Here is a 25,389-nt window from a genome sequence, read left to right on the forward strand (position 1 = left end):
AGGAAACCCAGATGTTGCAGGAATTGGGCATGGTGACTCACTAGGTGGCGTTCTTTCCTCTGAGCAACGACTGCACCTAGCATGGAGTTGGAGGACATAATAGGCATCAAACTAAGGTCTTGCCCTCTTATGGCCATTGAATATCCCATGGCATTGTTAGCAAGAGTAAGGGTAGTAACCCCAATGTCCTGGCTAAGTTCATACATGGGTAGTTACATTCTTCCTGCATAAACTCCTCCTGCAGTGCCACCTGATGATGCTGTGTGCTGTTGAACAGCTGCCATGTTTGGCAGCAGCGGTGGCTGCATTTCAGCGGCAGGTGAACGAGTGACATTCTATGCATAGGAGCGAATAAGAATGGCACCTGACATTTCCATAGCATAGCACGTTACAGATTACACGGGTCACTAGTTCTATGCACCCGCCCAGTTTGGGGATCACTACCCTAGAGTGTCCGCATGGGGACGTTATCCTGAACTAGCTACATTTTAGCGAGACAAGGCAGGTGTGGTAATATCTGGGGACCAAAACGGCTGCAGCCATGCTGCATAGAACGAAATGTTAGCAGGGTAGCTGGAGCAGACTAGTAACCCCATTCTATCTGTGCAGGAAATGTCCCCCAGGTAGACAAAGCCTAAGACTTGATCAACCTAGTTCTAAGCGTCTGCCTCCGTTAGCAAAGCCTCAGATGGCCTGAGTTTTACACAGGAAATCCAGGGCTCGCCTCTGCATTTGCCTGGCCTGCGATGAATGTTTATGGCGCAGGATTGCCCCTGCTCAGTGCAGACACTGGCTGAGGAAGCAGGCGTGGGTGGGGGAGGCAAAGGAGAGTGAGGAGCAGAGATTAGAGGGGGGCACCCCAAAGCCAGCTGTGCTGCTGGGTGAGAGTCCCAAAGCCCGTCAGAGCTAGCCTGGGGGGGCTGGGGCTGCACCAAGTGAGGCCCCAGGCCCTGAGAGGGGGGTGCATGGTGCTGCTTGAGTGGGGGCAGCTCAGGAGGGGCAGGTGACTACAGCTGGGTGATGGAAGGGCTGGCAGCCTGGAGAGCGGGGGTTACCAAACTGCCTACGTCAGGCTTTGCCTGGGCGCGTCATGACGTCACAATGGCTTTGTTGTGACGTAACAGGATACCACAGAGCTGCGGCACCCACCTCACCCCTGCCCCGCATGGCATGATACAGAGCATCATGGGGATTCTCAAAGTGCGGCCCTCCAGTGCCTACCCCGGTGCATCATGGGGCTTCTCAGAACCGCCCCCTCCCGCAGTTCAAGGTGAGAGGGGCCGTTCTCCCATACCTCTCTCTGATTGGCTGCGTACCCCGCCAGCCTAGGCTCCTATTGGTTAGCAGTCTCGGGAGCTGATTGGCCTTGGTGGCGCAGCAGGGGCGCGGCTAGCCAGGCCTCTCGTGTGGCGATTGGTTCCGAAGGGGAGGCGCGGCGCCGCGATTGGGCGGAGCGGGAGGCCAGGTGGGTGGGGTTTGCTGCGGCGGGAGGCGGGCTGGGTGTGCGCGAGGTCGAGTTGCCGAGGTCGGGCCGGGGATTCGGAGCGGTGAGGCGAGGTCGGAGCGGCACCGGCACCGGCTGTGGCGGGTGAGCGGGAGGCCCGGCACGAGGAGCAGGGACCGAGGGGCCGGGGGACCGAGGGCCCTGGGCAGGTGGTGGGGGCCGGGGGACCAAGGGGCCGGCGCGGGGCGGGGGAACTAAGGGGCTGGCGCGGGGCGGGGGGGACCGGCCATGACCAAAGCGGCTGAGTCCAGGCACCCCAAGGGGGCTCTGTGATGGGGGGGGTGTTTAGGGAGCTGTGTCACGGAGGAGCGAGCGTGTCCTTGGGGAAGCCAGGCCTGGCCGTGCCATAGCCTGGCAGGACGTTGGCTGGGGGAGGGTGCGTGGGGGCAGTAGGGCAGGCTGGCATGAGAGAGGGGGTGGGGGTGGCTACCTGGTGCGTGGAGCTGAGGTGCCCGGCAGGGTGGGCTGGGGTGGCTCCAGCGGGTTGGATGTGATGGCGGGGAGATGGGTGGCCTGGGGGGTTAGACGTGGGGATGGAGCGGGGTGGAATGTGGGGCTGCACGGGGGCAGGTGTTGGTGTGGAAGGGGGTGACCGTGGATTTGGGGTGTTGCTGTGAAGGGCGGCAGAATAGGGGGTGTCTGACTGCAGGAGTTTCGCCCTGATTAAAAACAAAATATAAAATGAGAGAACTCAAAATGCTTCTTTCTGAGCCTATGCCTAAGTCTCTGCTCACTTCATCACAGGAGGAGGTGGTGGAAACCAAGGTACCAGATTAGCTGGACTTTGCACCTGATCCCAGGTGGTGGTTCCTGTGGTTGTCAAATGCACAGGTTTCTACCCCTCCTGCAGATTTGCTCAGCTGCTGAGCTGTCTGTTGCGAAAAGCTGATGCCGCAGGCTGCTTGGCTTCTCAGCTGCCTTTATCCCACCAAAAAGGTATCCTCAATTTTAGTGCCAGGTCCAACTAACTCTTGGATTAAATTTTACCTGCCAGATATGTATGTATTTTAGTTTTTTCAAAGTGCACTGATCAAGACAATCCTTTCATATGTGTGCAGTAGTGAAAACCATCATGGAAACTATAGAATAGTTCAGTGGTAGCAAAGGACTTCCAGCATCTGCAGCAATATTTTCAATGTGTTGGTTGTCAGGTTTCTTAGGTAATGCCCCATCACCATAGTATCTGAACGCCTTACCGTCTCTAATGTATTTCTCCTCCTAGCTCCCTGGGGGATTAGGTCATCGCTATTATCCCATTGTAGAGATGGTGAAATGAGGCCCAAAGAAACTGAGTGACTTGCCCAGGTCACACAGGAAGTCTGTGGGTAATATTTTGATCTATTAATTTGAATAGATTTTAGATTTTTCCAAAAATCTTTTTATAATCCCTTCTCCCCACCCCAAATATTACTTTTAAACAGAATCTCTACTGCACTGCATTTAAAGGACAATGGCATCTAAGAGACCAATGTTACACCCAAGATGATTAAAACAAAGAGCTCTTTAAATTTAGTGAAAATTGTATTTATTGTTTGAAAAAGTGTTATTTGCTTTTTATGTTTCACAAGGCTTTGATGAGTAAAGTACATTAAACAGTTTCATTTTTCTAATTTTCATGCACTAGTATAGTGAATGGTTTCCCCGCATGAATGTGGCAGGGTAGAAAATTGAACCTAGGTCACTGGCTTATCCTTCCTTTCCTGTCAATAGCAGTATTACTAGCATATGAGAGATGTGTGCTTCTGTTCCTCTGCTAGTTAGGGAACAGCTGGGTTCTTGGGTGCCTTACTATTCTGCCATTGATATATGTCACCGTTCAGGGCAATTGCACCTGTGTTTCCCCTCTGGGGTCCAGCTGGAGCACCCACTTTAGGCTCCCAACTGTCACCTCTCATGTGGGGAGACATAAGTCTCGCTGCTTCCTGACTGGGGATTTGAAGTCATCACAGGTCTCTGCCAGCAAACCAGACTGCCTAGAAAGCCCAGCACCTGCGCTTTGCTTTCTCTCCTAGGGCTATGAACAGTGTGTCGCCAACAATTACAAGTTACCACACAGCTCCTCCTAAGCACATTTATTCTGAAGGTAAAAGCACTGCAGAGAAAATATAGAAAAACAATAAAAGAACCTACACATGTATTTAAAAAGCTACCCAGCAGTCACCCTCAACTCCATCCTACAGTTCTGGTATGTGTCTGTTCTTCAGAACCCACAACTGGGTTTTCCCTATGGTTACAAATTCGTCCATCTTAGATCCAGAACAGAAGATGGGCAGATCAGCTGTTTCTTTATACATCTTGGGTCTTTCATCTTGGCCTTCTGACCCTCTCCTCAGGGTGTTGCTTCAAAAGGCAGGGCATAAGGGAATTTGAATTAACTTCTCCCTAGGAAATCTCCTTGTCCCAAAATCTCAGACTTGTCTGACACATTTTCAGTGGAGTCTCTTGAACTCCCAGGTCTCACATCTGTCACACCTTCCCCATGATATTGCCAGCTCTGTCACAAGTAGGTTTTGGAGTTTCTTACTATTCTCTCATTGAACCTGCTGTAATAAAATTACAGACAAGCCAGTGATAGTTATTTATTATTTGTATTATAGTAGTGCCTAACTGTCCAAAAAGAGAACAGAGCCCCATTGTACTGGGTGCTACACAGAGACAAAGAGCCCTGTCCCCAAGGAATTTAGTCCAACTGGACAAGGCAGATGCATGGTGGGAGGGGAAATGGAGGCAAAGAGGTGAAGTAACTTATCCAAGGCTGTACGGTAAGTCAGTGGCAGAGCCAGGATAAGAAACCAGCTCTCTTGGCTTCTAGTCCTGTGCCCTAGCCACCATGCAGTGCTGCCTCCAGACTCTGGCTTATCCCCTCCAGAGTAGCTCCCACTACCACTCTGCTTCACAAGGAGCATGTGATCTGTGACAATGTGGGTGTAAATATAAATCCCTCTGCTCCGTGACAGACTGCTCCAAAGCGTAAGTGACATTCTACCTTGGCTGTAATGCAAATTGAGAACTTAATTACCACAGACTTCAGTCGGTGGTGGTAGAAGCCTTTTTGCTAGCCATTGTGCAGTAAAATTGAGCCTTACCTAGATACTTGTCTTGCTTTCTGGTGTGCTGCGCTTCACATGAACACAGATCACTGAATTGTGTCCTTGGGGACAGAATATAAATGGGAAGTGACAGCTTCCTCTGCTGGCATGTTTCCACATGAAATCTCTCTCTCTTGTTGCTGTCTAGAATCTGTCTTCAGTATATTTTCATCTCCTCTGTATGAGATAGATCCAGCTCCACCTACTAAAAATGTATTAAGCTCTCAATGCTGTTCTCTCCTCCCTCTCCCCATCTGCAGTGACCATCACATGCTCAGTAACATGTTGATGATTCTTTGGGGGCAGCCTGGACCAGTGACTGGGAGGCAGGACTCCTGTATTCTGTTTCTGCTGCATGGCCCTGGAGCAAATCATATCTCTTAATGCCTGATATCTCCTCCTCTCTCCCCCCCCCCCCCCCCTCCTCGGGCTCCTAGTGTCTACAGCTGCTATTGAGGTCTTTGGGAGCTGCTGCATGTAATCAGCAACTCTGAGTATCGGGCTGTCTGTGTTTGAGGAGTCACCCTGCTTTGGAAAAAGCTTTGAGATCCTCTGGGGAACAGTGCTCTCTAAGTGCTAAGTTGTTATTTATTGTAGTGAGTCCTTTCCACTGGTGCCAGATAAGCATTTCCTCCTAAAGGGCACTGCTGTGTGATTAGACCTTTAGTTAGTTCAGTATCCCCAAATGCTTTACAGAATTAAGTAATGGCAGCAGCCGGTGAGTAAAGAGGAATGGGCAAGAGAGAAAAGGGATATATGCTGGCTGTTCTAGAGGTCTGGTAGCTGCAAAGGAGAAGGCCTTTGCATATAACATTGTGAGAGTGCAGAGAGCCAGGGAGGAGTTGGGTGCAAGATATTTGCAAGGAGGAGCGTAGACAGAGACTAGGTCCATGGGGACCTTTAACAATGGGGACAGTTCATCCTCACTTAGATTTATTCTTGTTTAAATGCTCAAGCTGGTGGCTTCCCTCCAGCCCTCCTGCCTCTTCCTGTAACAAACTACGTGATGCTGCCTGATATGGAAGAGCACAACTTGAAGTGTATGGCTTGTATGCCTTGACAGATCAGATTTGTGATGCAGAGCAATTCTGCAGAAGGCTTGAAGCCTGCAGCTATTTGTGGGCAGTTTGAACAAGTCCTGCACAGCAGAGCACGTGCCAGTTGTATCTGAGTTTTGCCCTGATCTGGCAGTACCCAGGGCTAGTGGAGTCTGTGCCCACTTGGACTGCTAGTTATGCCAATCGTGTTCTCAGGAAGAGGGGCTACTGTTGTGGCTAATATGATTCCTCTCTCCTCTACTTAGGACGCGGTCCATCAGTCTGGGAAAGATGTCAACAGACCAGGGTTACTGGAACAACCTGACAACTCTGCAGAAAATCACTCTGGCCCTTGGGATCCCAGCCAGCGCAACTGTCCTGTACATCTTGTACCGCAGGTACAGAGAAAGCCGAGGTATGACCTTGGGGAATCCGTGACTCCGTTGTTGCATGGTGACTAACAGCTTATTTGTTGCATTTAGGCTTGAATTATTAATTGCTTGGCCTCCTCCTGCCCCTCTCCTCCCCCCAGCCTTGCCAAATGTTGGCAGGTGCTCAGAAATAAACCTCTCCCTTGCTGAAGAGAGAGAGCTGGCAGCATTTCCGGGTGATCTCTGGGGACAGGAGGCTAGTTTCTGGCAGCTTTGTCTGTTCTGAATTTCCACTGTGCCATCTAGAACAACATCCTGCAAGAAGCTAAAATCCTTTTACCCTCCTGCTAATTCCTTCCTGGATCCTGCCTGCTGTTTGTGGAAATGCAAACACACTTAGCATGGAAAGGTTAAATGTCTTACTGCTCTGGAGCTGTGCAGACTCCTCTTCTCTCGTGTCCTAGAGGTGCTGAACTAGTGGGATTACCCACCTTCGGGCTGTGGGAAAGAGGGCTTGGGTGGTGGATCCATTTAACCTGTTTACCGTGGCTTGTGCTCAGAGGAGCGGCTGACGTTCGTAGGAGAGGATGACATTGAAATCGAGATGAAGGTCCCCCAGGAGGCTGTGAAATTGATCATCGGACGGCAGGGCGCCAGCATCAAACAGGCAGGTGTCACCAGTCAGAGGAGTCCTGCTTGCTTCTAGGGGCTGGGATGGGACAACAAGGCCTGGTCTCAGTGGGAGGCACTATCCATCCTGGGTGGCGCACAGGCTTGCTGGAAGAGCGGGTCAGAGCCAGCCCCTTGCATTCCCCCTGGGCAATGCCCTCTAGTGACTATCCCCTGCCATTGGACAGTGGTTAAGGAAGTCCTCCATCAGTGCCTGACCCTACCATTGGCTTCAGTGTATTCTTCCCCCACTCCATCCCCTAAGAATCCCAAAGATATTTGCAAACCCTTTGTATAAAGTGCTGCAGCCAGGGCTGGCAACTGGCGCAGCAGCCTGCAGAGAGGAAGATTTGGGCACAGATGCCAGGGCAGGGCAATACTGCTATAAAACGTGCCATTGGATCTTAATGCGCATCCCTTGGCTTTTAAAGGTCTCGTCTGAAAGATCTACCCCCAGTAACAGGGACAAAGGCTGAATCTATCGTATTTCCAGGGGCTCTGAGTTTTTAAGGCTGATGCTTAGTCCACTAAACCATCCGCTCTGCGTGAGAACCTTGCTAGACTTCTGTGTCCTGTGTCTGCGCAGCTGAGGAAGGAGACGGGCGCCCGCATTGATGTGGACACGAAGGACTCCGGCGATGAACAGGTGCTGCTGATCAGTGGCTTCCCCGTCCAGGTGTGCAGAGCAAAAGCTGCTATTCACCAGATCCTGGTGAATAATGCCTCCGTGTCAGAGCAGTTCTTGGTGCCGCAGAGAGCCGTTGGCAGGATTATCGGTAACTGGCTAGAGACATAACCGCCCCTCCCCGACCCCCTGCCCCACCATTAGCCACCAGAAGAAATGCTAGGGGCCTGGGCAGAAATGACCGGGTGGCTGGTTTTCAAAGCTGCTCCAGAGGCACTGGCTGTGACTATGGCAAAATTAGGCAACTGCTAAATATTATATCCGCCTGCTGTGCTGTTCCTGTTCCAGGGCAGGGGAGCTTTGGAGAAATATTGAGACATGCCAGTAAATCCGTATCTGGAGCCTGGAATTAAGTAGTTACCCCCTTTTCCACTCATTAACCTCAAGGCCAGGGTGACCAGAGATCTCTTGAGCTGCCTCAGTTTATCAGACGGCAATATCTCAATTCCAAGCACCTTTATATTGCCCCTCTGATCTCGATGCCCTTTGGAAGCCTGTATCTATAAAGCTATAGTGAATTGCTGACCCCAGGACTGACATCTCTTGGGTGGAACACTGCTTCTGTTCAACAGAGACACTTGGAGGACAGTAGAGGAAAGATAATGAGATCTAACCAGTTGGAAACTGGTTTGGGCTGAGCGAGACCTGGGTTCATATCCCTTCTTCACCACTGACTTCCTGTGACGGCTTGTGTCAGTCATTTAGTCTCTGTGCCTCAGTTTCCCCAACTGTACAATAGCGATAAGAGCCCTGCCGTGTCCCACAGGAGGGCTGTGAGGATGAATACATTAAAGATTATATGGTGCTCGGTTAGTACAGTGTTAATATATGGATATGTATCTAAGATAACAAGGAAATACAGGAAGCCCAGATGTGATTGTCTCAACTGGAACTTAGCCAGCAAAATGGGGCTTAACTCCTTGCCTCTTTTACAAAGCACAAGAGGTCAGGCCCTGGAATTTGCATCACATCCGAAGGACGGCCCTGTGCCCCAAGCGCCATGCTGCAGTGCTGATTTATTGCAGCAGAGATGCAGAGTTAGTCAATAAACACCTGCAGCTGTGAGTCTCCGAGCCTGGGTCATCTGACTCAGGCTCGTGTTATGGGGCTAAAAACAGCAGCGTAGACGTGGCAGCTTGGACTGGACCCAGAGGGTCTGAGGACCTGGCTTCCAGCCTGAGCCTGAACGTCTGCACTGCTGGTTTTAGCCCTGTAGTGCAAGGCTCTGAGTGTTGCTGCCGTGGGGCTTTTATTGCAGTGCAGATATTCCCAGTGCCTTGCTAAATCACAGCTTGTCTAGCTAGGTTCTTCTGCTGCTGCCCATCGCTGCAGCATCTGGTCATCAGCAGCCACGCATCCTCGGAGCAGAGTGGCCAAAAACATAACTTCTGGAGGCACTTGTGTTTTGGTCACAAGAACAATTGGGGGTGAGGGGGGGCATTCCCCTGAGATGGTTTTTCGACTGGGTTCTCTGTAGTTCCTCGGCTTGCTGCTGACTAGCTAGTAACCTACTTCTTGCTGCCTCTCTCAGGCCGGGGAGGTGAGACAGTGCGAGCCATCTGTCGCAGCTCGGGGGCCAGAGTGGTGTGTGAGAAAGAGATGGACAACGCCCTGTGTCTGTCCAGGCTCATCAGCCTCACGGGGACCCGCAAGGAGGTGACTGCTGCGAAGGTGGGTCTGGGGTGACTGCCCCCTTAGGAGGGAGCAGGGTCCAGGGCACCTGGGACTAGTGAACTGCCTCCCAGCCTGGTTTAAGAGAAGGCAGCTGAGCCCCATGAAAGGGGAGAGACGGAGAGAGAAAGGGGCAAGCGAGAGCTGCCTGAGAACAGAGGGGTGGAAGGAGGAACACAGAAGGGCCTGAAGGAGAGCTGTAACTGGGAGCTCTGAGGATGGGCTAGAGTTGGGAAACCCTGCCGAGCTGTGGGAAGGCTTGTGCAGAGACCCCCTAGGGGCAGAACTAGGTCGGGGTGAATGAAGGGGAAACTGAGGCAGCACATGCCCATGCTGCCAAGATGGGCCCCACAGGGGTGCCCGTGTTGGGGTTACCCAGTGACAGGGTCTCCTTCCTCACGGGCTGGCAGCTCTGAACCGAAGGCCCTTCTCCCCATTCCTCTCCCAAAGCAACTGATCCTAGAAAAGCTTTCGGAGGATGATGCGTTTCGAAGGAAACTGGCCCAGTCAGCAGCAGCCCGGTGCCTGCGCAAGCAGCCGTTGGGTGTGAGGAGAGAGGATCTGGGGCAGCAGGAGGCGTCGTCACATCCCAACGGCGAGACCCTCTGCCAGCTGGCCAGCCCGCAGCGAGGGGCGGGGGATGGAGGCTGGCTGCTGGCTGAAGAAACCTTGGATGAGCCACAGGAGCTCAGGGCCGAGAGCAAGTCCCCAGAGGAGCTGGCAGTGGAGCCCAGCCAGGCAGTGCCTATGTTCGAGGGTGAGTTGAGCGGTTTTCTCCAGGGCTGGCTCGGAGGGAGCAGGACGTACGGCTGATGGGGTTGCTGCTTTAGCCCTTTTGAGGGGCATGGGCTAGTCGCTGAGAGCTAGGACTCCTGGGTTCTCTTCCTGGCTCTTTGATTGACTTGCTGGTCTCAGAGCAGCACTCGCCCTGCTATGTGCCTCAGTTTCCCTGCCTGTTCAGTAGGGGTGAGGGCAAAGGGTGCTCTTCTGGAGAAAAGGAGCTGTAAAGAGCAAAGGTTTGGGGCTTCCTGGGGGCACGGCGTCAGTCTGTGGATTGCCCATGGTTTGGATCCCTTGGGATCGCCCTCTCCCTTGCAGTGAGGCCTTGACTCTCAGTAGCCCTCCTGCCCAGTGGGACCATGTGCCGTTCAATCCATGTCCCTCAGGGCACTGAGACATGGGGGCATTGGGCACAGCGGTGCCTTTGCCATGCTGCCAGGATGGAAGGTATCTTAGCTGGCTGCTCCCGCTTTGTTCTCACAAACCTATTCTGAGCAGGGTCACGGCACACCACTCTCCTCCTGCAGGCTGATCGGAGACCAGTGCGGTGTATGCAGATCTACCCGCGAGTCTTTCCTCAAAGTTCCCAGCACGCAATGAAATGTCATCACCCCCCTCCTCACTTCCCCAAACCCCTCGTCCCACTGTCTGGATCAGCATCCCATGCTTGGACTTTCCAGAGCTCCACTCATACCCTCTGCCCCCCACTCCGGGTCGTCCTGGGCCTCCCCTCTTGCTCAGTGCTGTGTGTGCCTCTCAGTCCCCAGCCCCGACTTCAGCTTCCACGCAGACGAACACCTGGAGGTTTACGTCTCTGCCTCTGAGAACCCCAACCACTTCTGGATCCAGATCATTGGCTCCCGCAGCCTTCAGCTTGACAAATTGACCTGCGAGATGTCCCAGTACTATGAGAGCAGCAGCCAGTCGGTGAGCATTTGCCGTGGCGTGCCCCGGCTCGATTGCTGGGGAAACCAGCCGCAGCTGGAGAGGTGTTAATCCTCCTCCTCCTCCTCCCCTGCTGCTTGAACCTGCATCACTTCCTGTTCTAGATCTCAGAACGTGTGGATGTGATTCCCTGACCCTCCTTCTGTCTTCTCTAGCCCGAATTCCTGAACGTCCAAGTGGGCGACATTGTGGCTGCCCCATACACAGATCACAACGCCTGGTATCGGGCCCGAGTCCTGGGGACCCTGGAGAATGGCAACTTGGATCTTTATTACGTCGACTTCGGGGATAACGGGGAAGCCCCGCTAGAGGCACTGCGAGCATTGCGGTAAGTACAGAGGGAGAGTGTAGTCTAGGGCAGGAGGGTGGGTCAGGACTCCTGGGTCCCATTCCTGCCTGCTGATTTGCTGAGGGACTCTGGGGAAGCTTCTTGGCCCACTCTGCACCTCTGTTTCTAGAAAATGGGGAGATCACCTATCTCAAGCCGTTGTACGGCCGGGTTAATGACTGCAAAGGGTTTTGAGATCCTTGGACGTGAAGGGCAAGGATGGGCGCAGTGATGCCGCAGAGATCCCATACTAGCATGGAAACATGCACATTCCTGCTAAGCCCGAGAGACACCGCTTTGTTGGGCAGACCTGACCAGTTTCACCAACGGCGGAAGGGAGTCTCCGGGCACGAGGGTGGTATAATTTTTTCACAACGTTTCCTCCCCTTCCTTTCTGCTAGGAGCGACTTCCTGAGCCTGCCCTTCCAGGCAATCGAATGCAGCCTTGCTGGGATCGCCCCCACGGGTGAGTTGTGAAGTGATGATCGACGTGTTCTCAGTGGGGTCCCCACGAAGTCATCAGCCGGGCTGCTGGCGGGGTAGCCCGACTGGGCTCAGGCAGCACACAGACAGGTGGCTCTCATTGGTTGCCAAGTGGCTGGTTGATGCTGAAATCTCCCATTTCCTGTCCCCCCTGCACATCACTCCGTGGGGTTCTCTCTCTGCGTCCCTAGCCTCCCAGGGCCTCTGCTATTCAGTCTCTCCCCACAGGGGAGCGGTGGGAAGAGAACGCGCTGGACGAGTTTGAGCACCTCACCTGTTGTGCTGAGTGGAAGCCCTTGCTGGCGAAGATTTCCAGTTACGTCCAGTCCGGGGTCTGTACCTGGCCACGCATCCAGCTGTATGACACCAGTTGCGGACAGGTGAGTGCTGGAGGCCGGGCTGTCTGATGGGCTTCGTTCTCCCCTTACAAACACAGCATTTGCTGACAAGGGGTCTGTCTAGCAGCACAGGTCTGCATCTCCACTCCCATCAGTCACACACCCATCTTTCTCCCCAATCTGCCTCGCTGTATCATTCCCCCAGCCACCGGTGCTGCTTCCTCCGTGGCTCCGGCTCCCCTCCCCAAACTGCACCCCTTAGAGTCTCTTCCCTTTGTGCCGTAGTGAGCCTGCAACTCTCCAACCCCTTGTTTCCCTTCAGAGCCTTGATATAGGGGAGGAGCTGGTCCGGCTGGGTCACGCTGTGCGGTGTCTGCAAGAGGAAGATGGCGCTGCAGGGGACAGCACCCCCCAGATGGGGAAGGGGGCTATGTCCGAGGAATTCCAAAAGATGCTGGTTAGTAAATCACTAACCCCGCGGAGGGGTTGGGAAGCAATTTGGAGAGGCTGGAGTCTATCCAAAGCCCAGCACTAGAACAACTGTTGGCAGAGCAGGTTTATTCCTTGCCTAGATTTCGCTGTCCTGTTCTCTCCTCTCCTGCCAGTGGCCTCTCTCCCAACTCCCTGGGCTGTTCCATTTTCCATCACGCTGTCAGCGTGTGCCCTCTGGTGCCCAAAGGCTGCCAGACCTTCCTGATGATAGGGGAATTTTGCAGGGCACTGCTTGTCGGGGGGCTGGAACAGCCACTGGCAAGAAGCTGAATGGCGGTGGCAGCTCTAATAATCCCATTAGCAGCACCCCACACCTGTAGGAAAAGGAGCCTGATGTAGGAAAAAGAAGTGATGTATGCTGGGCGAAGGGGAGGGACTCTAGATGCCCTCTGCTCTCAGGCTGCTCCAGTGGAGGCAGCTGGGGCATCATGGGCATGTCTGCAGCTGGAGGTGTGATTTCCAGCTGCGGCTGAGGTGCCCGCACTAGCTTTGATCAAGATAGCAGGCTGAAAATAGCAGCGTGGCTGCGGCTGTATGGGCCAGCAGCCCAAGTACACGTCTAGGGTCTCAAGCTGGATTGCAGTCGGGCAGCCAGTCCGAGTCGCCCCCTGTGCCCGTCGCAGCTCTGCCGCTATTTTGAGCGCTGAGCCACGCCTGCTGCTGCATTGCCAACCTACCCCATGTGTCCCACTCTTGCTTCAGGGCTACTTGTTCTAAGGCAAGTTAATCGCAGCGTCTGATTGCCAGTGCCACAGACGCCCCTTGAGAGAGTTGCTGTAAAACAACTTCTATGTTTCAAATGCAAAGGACCCACGTCCTCATGAAACCCTTCTCGCTCCACGTGGAACAGCACGGATCGCCCCTGCTGTTCTGAAAGCTTCAGTCTAGCGGCGGATCTGTCTGCCTGCCCCTGGTTTGAGTGGCAGCAGGGTTCAGGAGATCTTTGCCTTGGGGCTGGTTTCCTACTAACCAGGGCCTGAGTCAGTTGTGTGCCGTTGATCCTGACAGCAAGGTGCTTGTCCACGGATTTAGTAATCCGATTAATCCTGCCTCTCTCTGCTGCTCAGGGGAACGCTGCAGGGACCTCCCTCGAGAGCCTCCTATCAGAGACTTGCGTCAGCCTTTCAGGTACGCGGCTCCGATCAGTTGTAGCAACCTGTTTTTCCTGTGGGTGGCTGCACTAACAGAATTTGTCTGTCTTCGGCTTGTATCCTGCTGCCTATCACTGCAGTGTCTGGGCACCTTCCACATCACGTCGATAGCTATGTCTCTGGCTCTTCTGCATGTGCCACCTCTCCTGACTGATTTCCCCTTCTTCCCGAGATGCCAGTGAGTTGCAAACTAGCTGGGAATTAAGGCTTTCTTTCCTTTGTGTGAGACCTGATTCTCCACCCACACGAATGGGGCAAAAAAGTTGAATCTCTCTTTACTCTCTAGGGAAAAACGGAATTAACTGTCGCAGGCGCAGCACTTAAATTTTGTTTCAAGGATTTTCACGAAGTTCAGCATGAATTGGACTATTCTCGCACAGTTCCTTTTAAAATATGCTGCCGTGGCTGGCGGTGAGGATGGGAGAGGTATTTACTCGTCTCTCTGCAGTTCATAGCCTTAAGAGAACACAGTGCCAAGTGCATGTGAACTAGAAACTGAACGGTCAATTTTAGAGGCAGTGTGACCTAGTGGGTAGGGCACCAGATCAAGACTGAGGACTCTAGGGTTCTATTCCTGGCTCTGCCACTGATCTCTGTGGCCCTGGGCAAGTCACTTCTGTTCCTGAGTTTTCCTTCCTCCTGCCTCCTTTGTCTACTCAGTCCGTGAGCTCTCCGGGGCAGGGACTGTCTTGTCTGTGCAGCACCTGGCACAATAGGACCCTGATCTCAGCTGTAGCCAGTAGGTGCTACCGTAATACACGTAATAACTGTCCCAAGCTGAATGAAATGCAAAAAGTAAATGGGATAATGAAAACTGAGATTTTGCACATCCTTCCAGTGTTTAATAACCGGTGCTGATGCCTTAGCCCTCTCTGTCCATCGCTTGGAACATTTAAATCGCTAACTGCACCTAGCATAAGAGAGAGAACATACCATAGGGGCTAATCCTGCCATGGGTGGGAACAAATAACGGGTTTCTGGGATTCTAGTAAGAAGGCTGGGAATGTCGTTTCGATAGGACTGGACTCTGAAAGTAACTGCATTTGCAGCTGGCACAAACACTCTGTATCTCAAGCCTGGGAAGAAGCAGCTGAAACGATGCAGCTGTTAAAAACCTCATTTTGGAAAGGATCTGATTTTCCTAATGCAGCTTTTAACTGATCCCTTTCAGAGCAGCAGCATTTGTTGCATTACTTCTGTCAGGTTAGGCCTGAAATTCGACAAAGGTTTCTAACAGTTAGGGCAGTGAAGTTCTGGCGTGACCTTCCAAAGGGAGTAGCGGGGGCAAAAAAACCTAACTTGTTTTAAGACTTGAGCGTGACTTTTTTGCCTTCCTCTGCAGCATGGGGCACAGGTCACAAGCTGGTTTAAACTAGACTAAATGGCGGATTCTCTATTACTTTAAATCATGATTTGAGGATGCCAGTGACGAGGCCCAGAATCTTGGGCCATCACAGGGATGGCTGGGGGAGGCTCTGTGACCTGCGATGTGCAGGAGGTCAGACGAGATGATCATGATGGTCCCTTGACCGTAAATCTGAGTGTGTGAGCATGACGCTGAATCCAAACAGCTGTGCACCCTCTGCAGAGACCTATTTGTACCTTTGGCTTGGTAGATGACTCCATTGAGCAGCTCCGAAGTGACACTGAGCCCACAGAACCATTCTCCCAGAAGACCTTCGTGCTCCCACCCTGGTCCCCTAAGATCTCGGCTCCCTCCTGCCCTCCGGGGGACTCTGAGATGCCCACCTTGCCAGCTGGCAGTAAGAAGCAGAATGGCTCAGTGGGCTGCAGCAGCTGGCAGGCCAGCGAGGGGGCGACAGAGGTCATGGGGTCTCTGCCGACCGCCCAGAGCCATGCAGCAGATGCCCAGTGGATGTCCAGTCCTGCCGATCACACGCATCCCACAGCCTTCTCTGGAGAGGCCTCTCCCATCTCCCTCTCAAGCAACGGCTCCAGCACCTCAAATGCCAGCTTCCCTACTGCCCTGCCCTCTGGGGACAGCAGTTGCTACTCCCCCCGGGGCTGCTTCTATTACCTCTCCACTTCGGAAGAGTGGTCCAACTCCTCCGTCTTCTGCAGCGGCCCAGACTCTGCTGACAATTCCCTCCAAAGCCTCATCCTCATCAGCTCCTCTGACAGTGAGGAGGAGGAAGGGCTCGGGGCCTGTAAGAGAGGTACAGAGGATACCACGGATGGGCAGCCGGGCACCTCACCGTGGTCTGGGGTGTCAGACGCATGCGGAGTATAGGCACCCCCTGAGATGCAGGGGTGTCCCATGTGCTGCCACCTCCTCTCCCCCTTTCCCCCTCCCCCCGATTGCAGGTGGGCAGGGATTCTCACAGGCTGTAGCCCATGGTTGCTGCTCCCAATTGCTGCCTTGCCGTCATTTGGCTGGAGGTGGCCATGACTGGTGATCACCAGCTGGCAACATCTGCTCCCCTGGGGGAGAGCCCACGGTGAGGGCCTCGATCCTCAGCAAAGCCTGTTACCTTTCTGTGCAGCGTGGGCACCCCTGCATCGCTGGGCTCAGGCCTGCTCTCAATCCGGAGGGGCCCCATGGAGGTGGCTGAGGTTCTCTGGCTTGAGCCTGGTGTAACCGAGAGCTGAACCCGCCCACTGTGTGTCACTGCCGCACGAATCACCTGCTCTGCAGAGCCAGGCCAAGGGGGCATGAAATCGATGCACAAGGGGTTCTTGGTGTCAGCCGCGTGATTCTTGTTTCTCCGTGCACGGGGGGCACAAGTGGGGAGAGCCGGGCCTTCCTTGCAGCTTGGAGCAGCTGGACGCTGGCTTAGGGCTCTTCCTGAACAGAGCAGGTCATCTCTGGGGCCTGGGGGGACCCGCTCCTGTCTCCAGAGAAGGGGGCACGGAATCCAGGCTGCACAGTGACTTGGCTCTTGGTGGCAGGCTGGTGCCGGGGAGCCAGTGGTGCCGTACCTGTTCTAACCACTGCCTCTCCTCTTCTCTGCAGAAGGAGCATCTGTGTCTGGAAGCGGCGACGATGTTATTCTGGCTGAAGATGATTTGCTGTGACGCCTTCCCCGCCTCTTCTCTGAGCAGCAGCGAGCCGGAGGAGTCGCGGAGGGTGGTGCGTAAGTTTGTCTATGCCGGCTGGTGGTGGGGCCACGGCTCTCCCCGGGATCCTGCTTCCAGGGCAGAGGAAGGGTGCAGTGAATGTCCTCTAGGGTACATGGAGGGGGGGGCCCTCGTCTGCCCTGCCGTGCTTTGCGTTTGCCAGCGTGTCCACCCCAGCGTTGCTCAGTAGCGACCACCACCACCCCCCCCCCCCCCGCGCAGGTTAAGCAGCAGCACTAATTACAGCCCGAGGCGGTGATAAACTGACTCCGTGCTGCTCTTTTAAGCAAAAAGCTGAAGCTCCCTGTGTGCCTGAGCGCTGCACTCACTGCAGCTGCTCTCTTGCCTTCTCTTTGGTCCTAGGAGGTTGGTGCCTGGATTGAGATGACCATGAGGACTTCCCCAACAGGGCAGGGGAATAAAATACTGCAAGAAGGTGGAAGGGGAGACCGCTGCCATGGGCGCTGTGCCCCAGTGGTGCTGCTTTATGGTTACTTGTGGGACCCACATCTTCTCTGGATCTGGAATCGGCGGGTTTGCATCCTAACTTCACTCTCCTCTGCCTTTGTGTTTGGGGCGGGGACATTGGGTCGCTGGCATTGCAGCTGCACAGCATCGAATGCCTGTTGCTGGCTCCCTGCAGCAGGGACCTGATTCAGGCTCTCGGGTGACTGCCCTTCTGGGGGTGCTCTGTTACACGGGGGGCTGGAGCCATGGAGCAGGCATTTACGGTGCATTTGGAGGGGGCTGGTCCTAGGGATTCTATGGCTGGCTGCCAGCGTCTATCAAGTCACGTGCCAGAGTTCCGGCTGTGCAGCTTCACGACGTTCCCAAGGGATCCAGGGATGCCGGGGGTTGCTGTGCTGCTGGATCTATCGGTGTTGCCATCCCCAGTTGACAGCTGCTGGACTGCCCTGACGTAAATTCAGAGTAACTGCACTGACTTCATGTGGGTTGCTCTATAGACATTGGTGTAACCGAGAGCAGGATCAGGCCCACTCCATCCAGCTGGTTCCCACTTTCTTCTGACCAGCTGAACCCCTCCTTCCTCTGACTGGTGGGAGGACCCTGTTTCTCTCTCCTGTGGGCCGTGGGGATGTGTTGCACTCGCTCTGCCAAAAGTCGAGGCTGACATAGGTTTTGGTTTAAATTGCATCGAAGAATCAGCTCTGCCGCCCTTCCCGCCAAAGGGGCGAGGGAGACACTGGAGTTCTTGTGACTTGACTGGATGAGCTTTTTCTGCTGCAGCAACAGGGCCAGAAAGCGGTTGTGAGGTGCCCCTCCCAGCTCCGATCCGGGCCACAGCCTGGCCCAAGTGTTGGCCCCATTGCAGCCGGTTCATTCTGTCCGTTTTCACGCAAAGCTCTTGTTGTTTGGGTGACACTTGTGCCGTTAGGGGCTTGAGGCAGCATTGGGGGAGGGAACCGGCTTCCGTTGTATTTCACAAGCCAGCACGCTGCAGCTGCTTACACGCCCACTTCGCTTTACGCAGCCAATGGGGTTGCTCACAGGAGTAACGCGAAGCTCATGGGCAAGTGCCTGAAGGACCAAAGCCCTTTGCCTCGATGCCAGCTCGGTTATACAGTTTCCGTTTAACCCGCCCTCCGCCAGTGGGCATTTGCGAGGCGCACAGATTGGAGTTCTTACTTAACTTTATTTTAGTTATGTTTAAAAAGGAGAGAGAATCCTGGAAGCTGGGAACGTTGGAGCTGCATTTTTGTTTCACTAAATGCAGACGGAGCTGGTATCTTTTTTTTTTTTTTTTTTGGCTAAATCTCTGCCTCCTCTTGTCTCCTGTGCTGAGGGAAGGAGAAGTGCAGGCCAAGTGGATTTAGCCTGCTGCTGGCTGCAGAGGACCCAGCTGGCTAAGGGAAAGCTGCTGGCTGGGAATTGGCCAAAACTTTATGCCTCTATCCAAAGTGGCTTAGGAGGCTCTTGCTGTACTTCAGCGGAGGCTGCCTTTTGTCTTAAGAGTTTGCTGCCGTGGCGTAAATGGGGGTGTTTCCTGTCAGGTTATTGTTGCAGCCTTTCAGCTGGGTGTGGTGTTTTCACCCCAGCCCTGTTTTTGGGGGTGGGCAGGGGGAGGAGAGAGCTGTGTACATCAGCCATCAGTTTCTTTATTCAATAAAGTTCTTTTGAGAATTTTTTCTAGTCTGTCAGCCAAGGCCTGGGCCGGGGGCTAGAGAAAGGCGGAGGGAGGGCTTAGAGCTGGGCTGCAGGATGCCAGGGTTCTGTTGCCCCCCTTACCTCTGACTGTGTGACCTTGAGTTAGTCATTTTTCCCCCTCATGCCTCTTGCGCCAGGCTGTAGAATGAGGCTGATGCATTATTAGTGGGTCATGGACTTTGTCATGGGGGGGAGGGGTCAAGCCATGTTAGCCACCTGCAAGTGCAAATACAGGCCTCTGGGGAACGCAGACTGGAGGTGCCTAGTTGGGGGACCTGCCCATACCCCTGCCTCATGCCAGTAGCCAGCAGGAGTCTGTTCCCCTCACACAGGCCTTGCTGGGGTCAGTCCCTCACCCGTGTCCAGATGACTAGTGGAACTCGGGCTTTTTTCAGTTCTCATGAACAGGGGCCAGGTTCTGCCCCTTAGCCCTAGCACATCCCCTTGCAATTTGGAACTAAGCAGCTGCAAGTTTTCCAAAGTTATGGCAGGATTGAGGAGAAATAGCGCAGGGCCTCACTTCCCTGCAATTACCTCCCTGAGGGGCGGGAGCTGACATGACATAGCGGAAAGGTGCTTTTTGAGCCTTGGGTGGCCGATGCTATAACCATGCAGCAGCTATCGCCAGGAGCCTGGCCCACAGAGGTTGCTCTGGCCAGGGCTTTAAAAGGGTGCTGGGACATGGGCAAGGAGGTTGGGTAATGAATTTTGTGTGAGTCTTGATCCCTGAGGCAAGGATCCTTCTCTTCGCTGGGTGCTTCTATGCTGTGAAATCAGGTGGGTCCTTGGTCCAGGTCACAAGGCCAAGCCCTGATGGCACAGTGCAGCTCCACTCAGTTCTAAAACGGATCCCGCCAAGTCAGGCTGGAGGCACCCTCGGGGCAGTTTATGGGAGCCCTATGCAGTTATGAGCACCTCTTGACCTCTGAAGTGTGAGTCAGAAGCTGAAAGGTTTAGTCTCCTTTACCCCCCCATGAATTCCGCACTGACTGCCCAAGCCTTCCCCCGACCAGACCCCACACCGGTGCTTTCACACCCATTTAATGACGCTCAGCAGGGAGGTGCTCAATTACACACATGACTTCAAGGCCTTTGCCAGTTCAAGGCCCAAGTTAAGTGGGTGCTACACCATCCCATCCTGGGTTTCGGGGACTCATTCCGGCTCTGGACAGCAGTCTCGCTCCAGCGGGTAAACCATGAAGATAACATCCTCCCAAGGCGGCAGTAAGGGATGATCTGGTCTGACCACCTCAAAGCCCAAATAGCTGAAGGCTCGCAACAAGTCTCCTGTGGGACGTAAGAGGAAGGGTCACAATTATTAAAACCAACTGTTCTGACCTCCACCTGGGATCCCATGCCCCTTAACCCCAGTCGTGTAGCTAGAGTTACTAGACACTGAAATTACAGGGGGCTGAGAGGAGCAGAAAGGACAGGGCAGTACATCCAGTAGTTCTAACCTCTAAAGTCATGCAGTCCGCATCCAGCGTGCATGTCAAGTCAGATCAGGGCCTTGTGCTCTTAATTGCAAAAGCCAACTAGCTTCCCTTTCCTAAAAATAGTGTAGTGCTGGCTCCAAATACCGCAGTCCAGGTTGTAACACAGACAGTGCTGCAGGCCAGTGTACTATTTTTATTTTTTAAATGGACATTCCCACAGGACATGCACCATCTGTTCCAAGGTGAAGAAAAGTAGGGAGAATAATACTGGTTCTTTGTCTGCTGGTCTCTGTGCATTCCACCCCTGGGGTAAATAATAGCCTGTGCGTGGCAGAGCGTAGCCTCTGCTGCCATTAGCTAGCAAGAAAAGATTCCACTGCAAGCGCCTTCACTGTGCATTAAGTATCCAAAATGTGGCACGTGCACCCGTGACTTGCACTTCTCTGCATGTGGAAGGCAAGAAACCTCCATGTGTGTTTACCTACCACCACCAGCCCGGAGGATCCCTTACCGCGATCGCTGCGAGACAGCTGGAAGTTCACGAACACAAGGTTCACTGTGGTCTTTTCCTCCACGTATTCCAGCGTCGCAGTCAGACTAGAAAGAAACACATCCCTGTACTCGAGCAAGATCAGAAAGAATCCCGGGAGGGATTTTCAGCGGAGTTAGGTGCTCAAATCCTATTAAAATGCAGGGGGAGTTGGGTGCCTGACACAGATTAGGTTTATACGTGATAGTTTGGTCTAGTTCTGTCCTGCTGTAATTTGCTGGCCTTTGTGAGTTAAAACACAACCCCAACCAGGGGCTGTATAAAACACCATGTGGTCAGCTGGAAAAAAGACAAATATCTGAGTATTCTATGACTCTCCCAAAGGTTGTGTTCATTTAAGGGGGGGGGGCTCATTTAGAAGCAGGCCCAATTGTTACGGATAAGCAGAGCTGAATAAAGTTACATGGGTCATTCAGCCAGCCCTTGCCCTGATGTAGGCAGCTTGTAGGTCCAGCTCCCGCAGCACCCATGAGCACACAATGGGAGCAGAGAGGTGGCTGTTATTACCTATCTATGACCTTGGACATCAAGGTGTGGTAGCTGCTGCCTTTTTACTGTCAGCCACCTGGGGGAGGAAGGGGGGGGGATTTATGTTTGTAGAAAGACAGTCAAGGGATAATTGTCACCTGTCTTAGTAGACATAGGCCCTTGGATCCTTGATGTCTTAAACATCCCAGCACTTAGAAAGAAATGATGCATAGATAGAATAAAGGACCAGCTGGCAGCATGCACTGGAGAGGCTAACCCTGCGTTGCCCAGGGGCCAAGCACCCGATTGATATTGGCCGTATCTAGGCTGCGGGAGTGCAGCACTAAATGCTTTTAGGCTCTTCCATGTGTTTGCAAATGAAACGAGTTACCTTGGAGCTCAGGTGACTCTGGGTGGCAGGGTCCAAAGCAGGAGGGTGACGGCTGGAGCTGCTTTCTCCCCTGGCCTCCCGACAAAGGAGGTGTGAAATCCCCTCTGCAATCCTGGCCAGGCTCCTTACCTTTCACGGTTGTTTTGATGCAGGGCGCCACGGGGCATGTCCAGGAAAAGCTTGCCGCGGGTTAGGAGTCCGTGCCAGTGAGCAGAGCTTTGGGGGCCGAGTTGGAAATGGAAGTCCAGCTGGACAGGGAGACCAGGGGGCAGAAGGTCGCCAGCAAACACTGTCAGGTTCCCAGTCTGCAAGGAAACCCCTGTTACCAGGTGCGCTGACTGAGAGCAAACACCTGCCCATGCTGGGGTCTGCCAAGGGAATCTAGCTCAACACCCTGATCCTACTGACTGTGACCTCCCAGCCTGACCTCCTGCCCATCCTCTGTGTCAGGCCCACGTGCTCCAGGTGCCGGGGAGCCTGGACTAGGATTTAACAGAAAAGACTTGCGATTTACAAGTAAGAAGCCAGCATCATTCCTTTGACGGATGTTAGCAGCGCAAGGTAATTTTCTCCGTGCATTATTTCCCCCCTGAAGAACATGAAGCAGTTTCTTGCTCAAAGGGCAACAGTTACTGATTGCCGCCCTTCCAGTTCCTCTGGGCATTTGTAAGAAGGCCCATCACCTTCCTCTCTTGGCACCAACTGTCCACCCCAGGCCTCTTCTCTTTAGATAATCAGCTGCAGAACAATCCCCTGGATGCACCCTGGACTCAGCTGGCGGCTGGAGGCTTCCTACCTTGTACAACTCTTTCAGCACTCCCTGGTTGGCTCCCCTCCCGGCCGGGCCACCTCCCAAGGACTCAGGAACATTGGAGGCAGTAGCGAGGTCTGAGTGTCAGGTTCTCGCGCTCATTCATGGTGATGCTTGGGGGATGAGAGAACAGGAGAAAGAAGAACAGCGGGGATGAAATCCTGGCCCATTTTCAAGTCAATGAGAGTTCTGACTTTGACTTCAGTGGGGCCAAGATTTCATCCTAGGTCTTTAACTCATTGCTCCTACTAGGGAAAATCCCTTGTAAATTCCTCAGCTCCTGATCCCCTTGTGATGTCAAACAGTGAAGTCCCTTATGCTGCCATTCGCCACAGTGAAAGCAGATGTTACTGCCAGCGTCATTATGGGGATCAGACTCTGACGCCCTAAGGAATCAAATCAAGGCAGCTGGAGAAGATACTTTGATGCTAAATACTGTAAATGATTCCCAGCTTGATTTGACCTGCAGGAAACCTCGCAGAGGGGCAAATCTTTCCCACGAGGCTCTGTCGGGGAAGGGCGGACACAAGAGGCTCATTTAACTTGAGACAGACTGTCCTGATCATCATCTTTCTGCTGGCAAAGCAGTGGCTGGGAATTCCCTGGGATGGCTCGTGGTTAGGGCACTAGTCTAGGTCTCAAGAGCTCTAGACTCAATTCCCTGTTCTGCCACAACCTTCCTATCTGACCTGGGGCAAGTCATGGAGCCGCTCCGTGCCTCAGTTTCCCTATCTGCACAATGTGAGGATAAATACGTTAGAGCGTGAGGTGCTTGGATGCTGCAGTAACTTGCGTTCTAGAAGTACCTAAAATTGGCTGGCTGGAACAATGAGCAATGCAAAACACCCCCGGTAAGGGTAAAATGTGTGACAACTGAATAGTGTGTGAGAGGTGTTTCAGATCTCCCACACATACACTTCAACTATACACAAAGACATTTGAGGGCCCTGATTTCAAAAGATGCTGGGTCCCCTCCCTCTGAAAATCAGGCCTGTCTAAGGTTTCTCAAGTTGGGCTCCTAAAATCACCAGTTGCTTTTGAAAACATGATTTATTTGTGCTGTGGTCATGCCCCGGGCCCCCGTTGTGCTGGGTGCTATATAAATATAAAACAAAAGACAGTCCCTGTCCCACAGACCTTACAGTTCAGCAAAATCTTGGCCTTAAGTGATCAAATATACTCCCCAGGCATTGGCAGGATGGGTTTGGGGTTTTTTGGATGAATCATTCTCAAAGCTCCAAAGACAACAATCGACAAGTTACATCCTGGCCCCCAGGTCTGGGGTTCTCTCCTTTCCAGGTGTTTTTAACAACATAAGGCCCTTTGGGTTTGATTTTTCCCTCCTCTGCCGAACAGAAGGAAAACTACAGTTCCCTGTTAATCTTTGATAGAAGGACAAAAAAGAAGCCGCTCACCTCTGATGGAAAGGCACCATCCTTCGCCTGTAGATGAAGCGGTAGCGATAGCAGTAGTAGTAATACGCAAAGGGGGAGCAGAGGGGGTATAAGTAGTTCCGTTTCTTCCCTCTCTCAGTATAAGAAAGGGAAAACAGATAGTTGTGGTCCCGGAGCAGCGACGTTTCTTCAGGCAGTGCCTACCCGTGGCAAAGTGAGCCCCTGAGCCCCAGGGCCCCAGCTCAAGTAGCCAGGTGCTTTGTGACCTGGCCATTGTGACAGTCCTGGGGGGGGAGGGGCATCATTGTGACATGCCCAGCCAGGCCACACACCCCCAGTGCCATACCTAGAATATGCCCCTCCCTGTCACACCCTGATCACGCTATGGCAACCGGGGCACAAGGGTGGGATGTTGCCATTCTGTGACCAGCCTTCTAATACCCTGATCTAGGGGAGATGGAGCTGTAGTCTGGGCAGGTCCCTCCGTCTCTGGCATCCGTCATGGGCCCTCTTAATTCCCCAAACTGCAGGGTCTATATTGATTGAAACTATGGAGGTGATGATATCTGGGGGGGAGGGGGGACCTCTCTAAATCCCTGGCTCCCGTTGTGGGGTCCCTGTGTAGACACACCCCCCAGGCTCCGGAGTGGGTTCTTTTCTCTCTGCTGCACTACAGCAATAGGGCACATCCCCTCGTGTTTGGGGCATCAGAGACGCAGAGCGTTGGAGGCCAGACGGGACCAGCACTTCCAATCTGACCACCCATCTCACACAGGCCCCCCCGCACACTAAACCCAGCAACCACAATGAGACCCAAGTGTCACAGCCCAAAGGAGCCTGGACTGTTCTATGTCACCAGTGCCCGAGGCCCCCGCCATGGCGAAGTGAGAAATACCCAGATAATCCTGGACAGTCACCCACACCCCACGTTACAGAGAATGGCAGGGACCTTGGGGTAGCCTATCTGAGCTGGGGGGCAAATTCCTTCCCTGGGCCCATCTCTGGTGATCAGTGAGACCCTGAGCATGTGAGCAAGAATTGCCAGCCAAACACCTGCGAGAGAGATGCTCAGTGTCCCCTCAGCCTGGCCCATCTCCAGCTCTGGCCGTCCCTGATGCATCAGAGGAAGGAGATTTAAAAAACCCAACCAACCCCCTCAGAATACACAGGAGCAGTAAATCCCTTCCTGACCCCCACCGACGGCCGGCTGAAACCCTGAAGCATGAGCTCTAGGAATGTAGGGGATAAACCAGAAGTGAGCTCCAGGGCTACTGAGCCCTGCTCCTCTCCCCGCTGTCCTCCCAATACACACACAAGCAACCCTGTCATACAGTTGCACATATATCTGTCCAGGAGGCCTCTAGGAACTGGGGTGACCCCCCTTTTGAACATGGAAATAGGGACTTCTGAAAATAAGTGGTGGTGGTTCAGTGATTTGCAGGGTGGGGGCACAGATATGGGCACAGGGAGCAAGGGACTTGGGGAATCAAGCAGATATGGGGGTTCACAAGAATTGGGGGGGAGGACCTGGAAACTCAGATTGGGACTTGTG

General features: G+C 53.5%; 2 protein-coding genes across 5 annotated transcripts; one reads left to right on the plus strand and one right to left on the minus strand.

The window, feature by feature from the left end:
- Positions 1–1,416: 1,416 nt before the first annotated feature.
- Positions 1,417–21,879, plus strand: TDRKH (tudor and KH domain containing). Of its 4 annotated transcripts, none has more exons than XM_067569517.1 (15): positions 1,417–1,465; positions 5,897–6,045; positions 6,562–6,668; positions 7,257–7,446; positions 8,887–9,026; positions 9,477–9,783; positions 10,567–10,733; positions 10,907–11,079; positions 11,481–11,545; positions 11,791–11,942; positions 12,223–12,357; positions 13,460–13,520; positions 15,160–15,720; positions 16,518–16,634; positions 16,985–20,662. In XM_067569517.1, the coding sequence occupies exons 2-14, from the start codon at positions 5,922–5,924 to the stop codon at positions 16,577–16,579; spliced, it is 2,244 nt and encodes a 747-aa protein (XP_067425618.1). In that variant the 5' UTR covers positions 1,417–1,465; positions 5,897–5,921; the 3' UTR covers positions 16,580–16,634; positions 16,985–20,662. The 4 variants fall into 4 exon arrangements, with proteins under 4 accessions (XP_067425618.1, XP_067425619.1, XP_067425617.1 ...); XM_067569518.1 differs by lacking the exons at positions 1,417–1,465; positions 16,985–20,662 and adding exons at positions 1,483–1,588; positions 21,785–21,879; XM_067569516.1 differs by lacking the exon at positions 1,417–1,465 and adding an exon at positions 1,483–1,588.
- Positions 19,941–24,715, minus strand: OAZ3 (ornithine decarboxylase antizyme 3). Its single transcript, XM_067569539.1, is given in 8 exon segments — positions 19,941–20,074; positions 20,735–20,820; positions 21,762–21,937; positions 22,429–22,494; positions 22,496–22,556; positions 23,859–24,058; positions 24,060–24,121; positions 24,694–24,715. Coding segments are annotated over 8 exon segments (807 nt in total).
- Between the last annotated feature and the right edge of the window lie 674 nt (positions 24,716–25,389).

This window comes from Emydura macquarii, unplaced genomic scaffold (genome assembly GCF_026122565.2).
Source record: "Emydura macquarii macquarii isolate MOO-44397 ecotype Brisbane River unplaced genomic scaffold, CSIRO-AGI_Emac_v2 contig_2924, whole genome shotgun sequence".
NCBI lineage: Eukaryota > Metazoa > Chordata > Testudines > Chelidae > Emydura > Emydura macquarii.

Bases quoted from the DNA above. Each gene is read 5' to 3' on its own strand.
- TDRKH (XM_067569517.1), top strand. From the start codon at position 5,922: ATGTCAACAGACCAGGGTTACTGGAACAACCTGACAACTCTGCAGAAA. The intron at 9,027-9,476 runs GTGGGTCTGGGG...CCTCTCCCAAAG, and splicing joins AGGAGGTGACTGCTGCGAAG to CAACTGATCCTAGAAAAGCT. The intron at 13,521-15,159 runs GTACGCGGCTCC...TTGGCTTGGTAG, and splicing joins GACTTGCGTCAGCCTTTCAG to ATGACTCCATTGAGCAGCTC.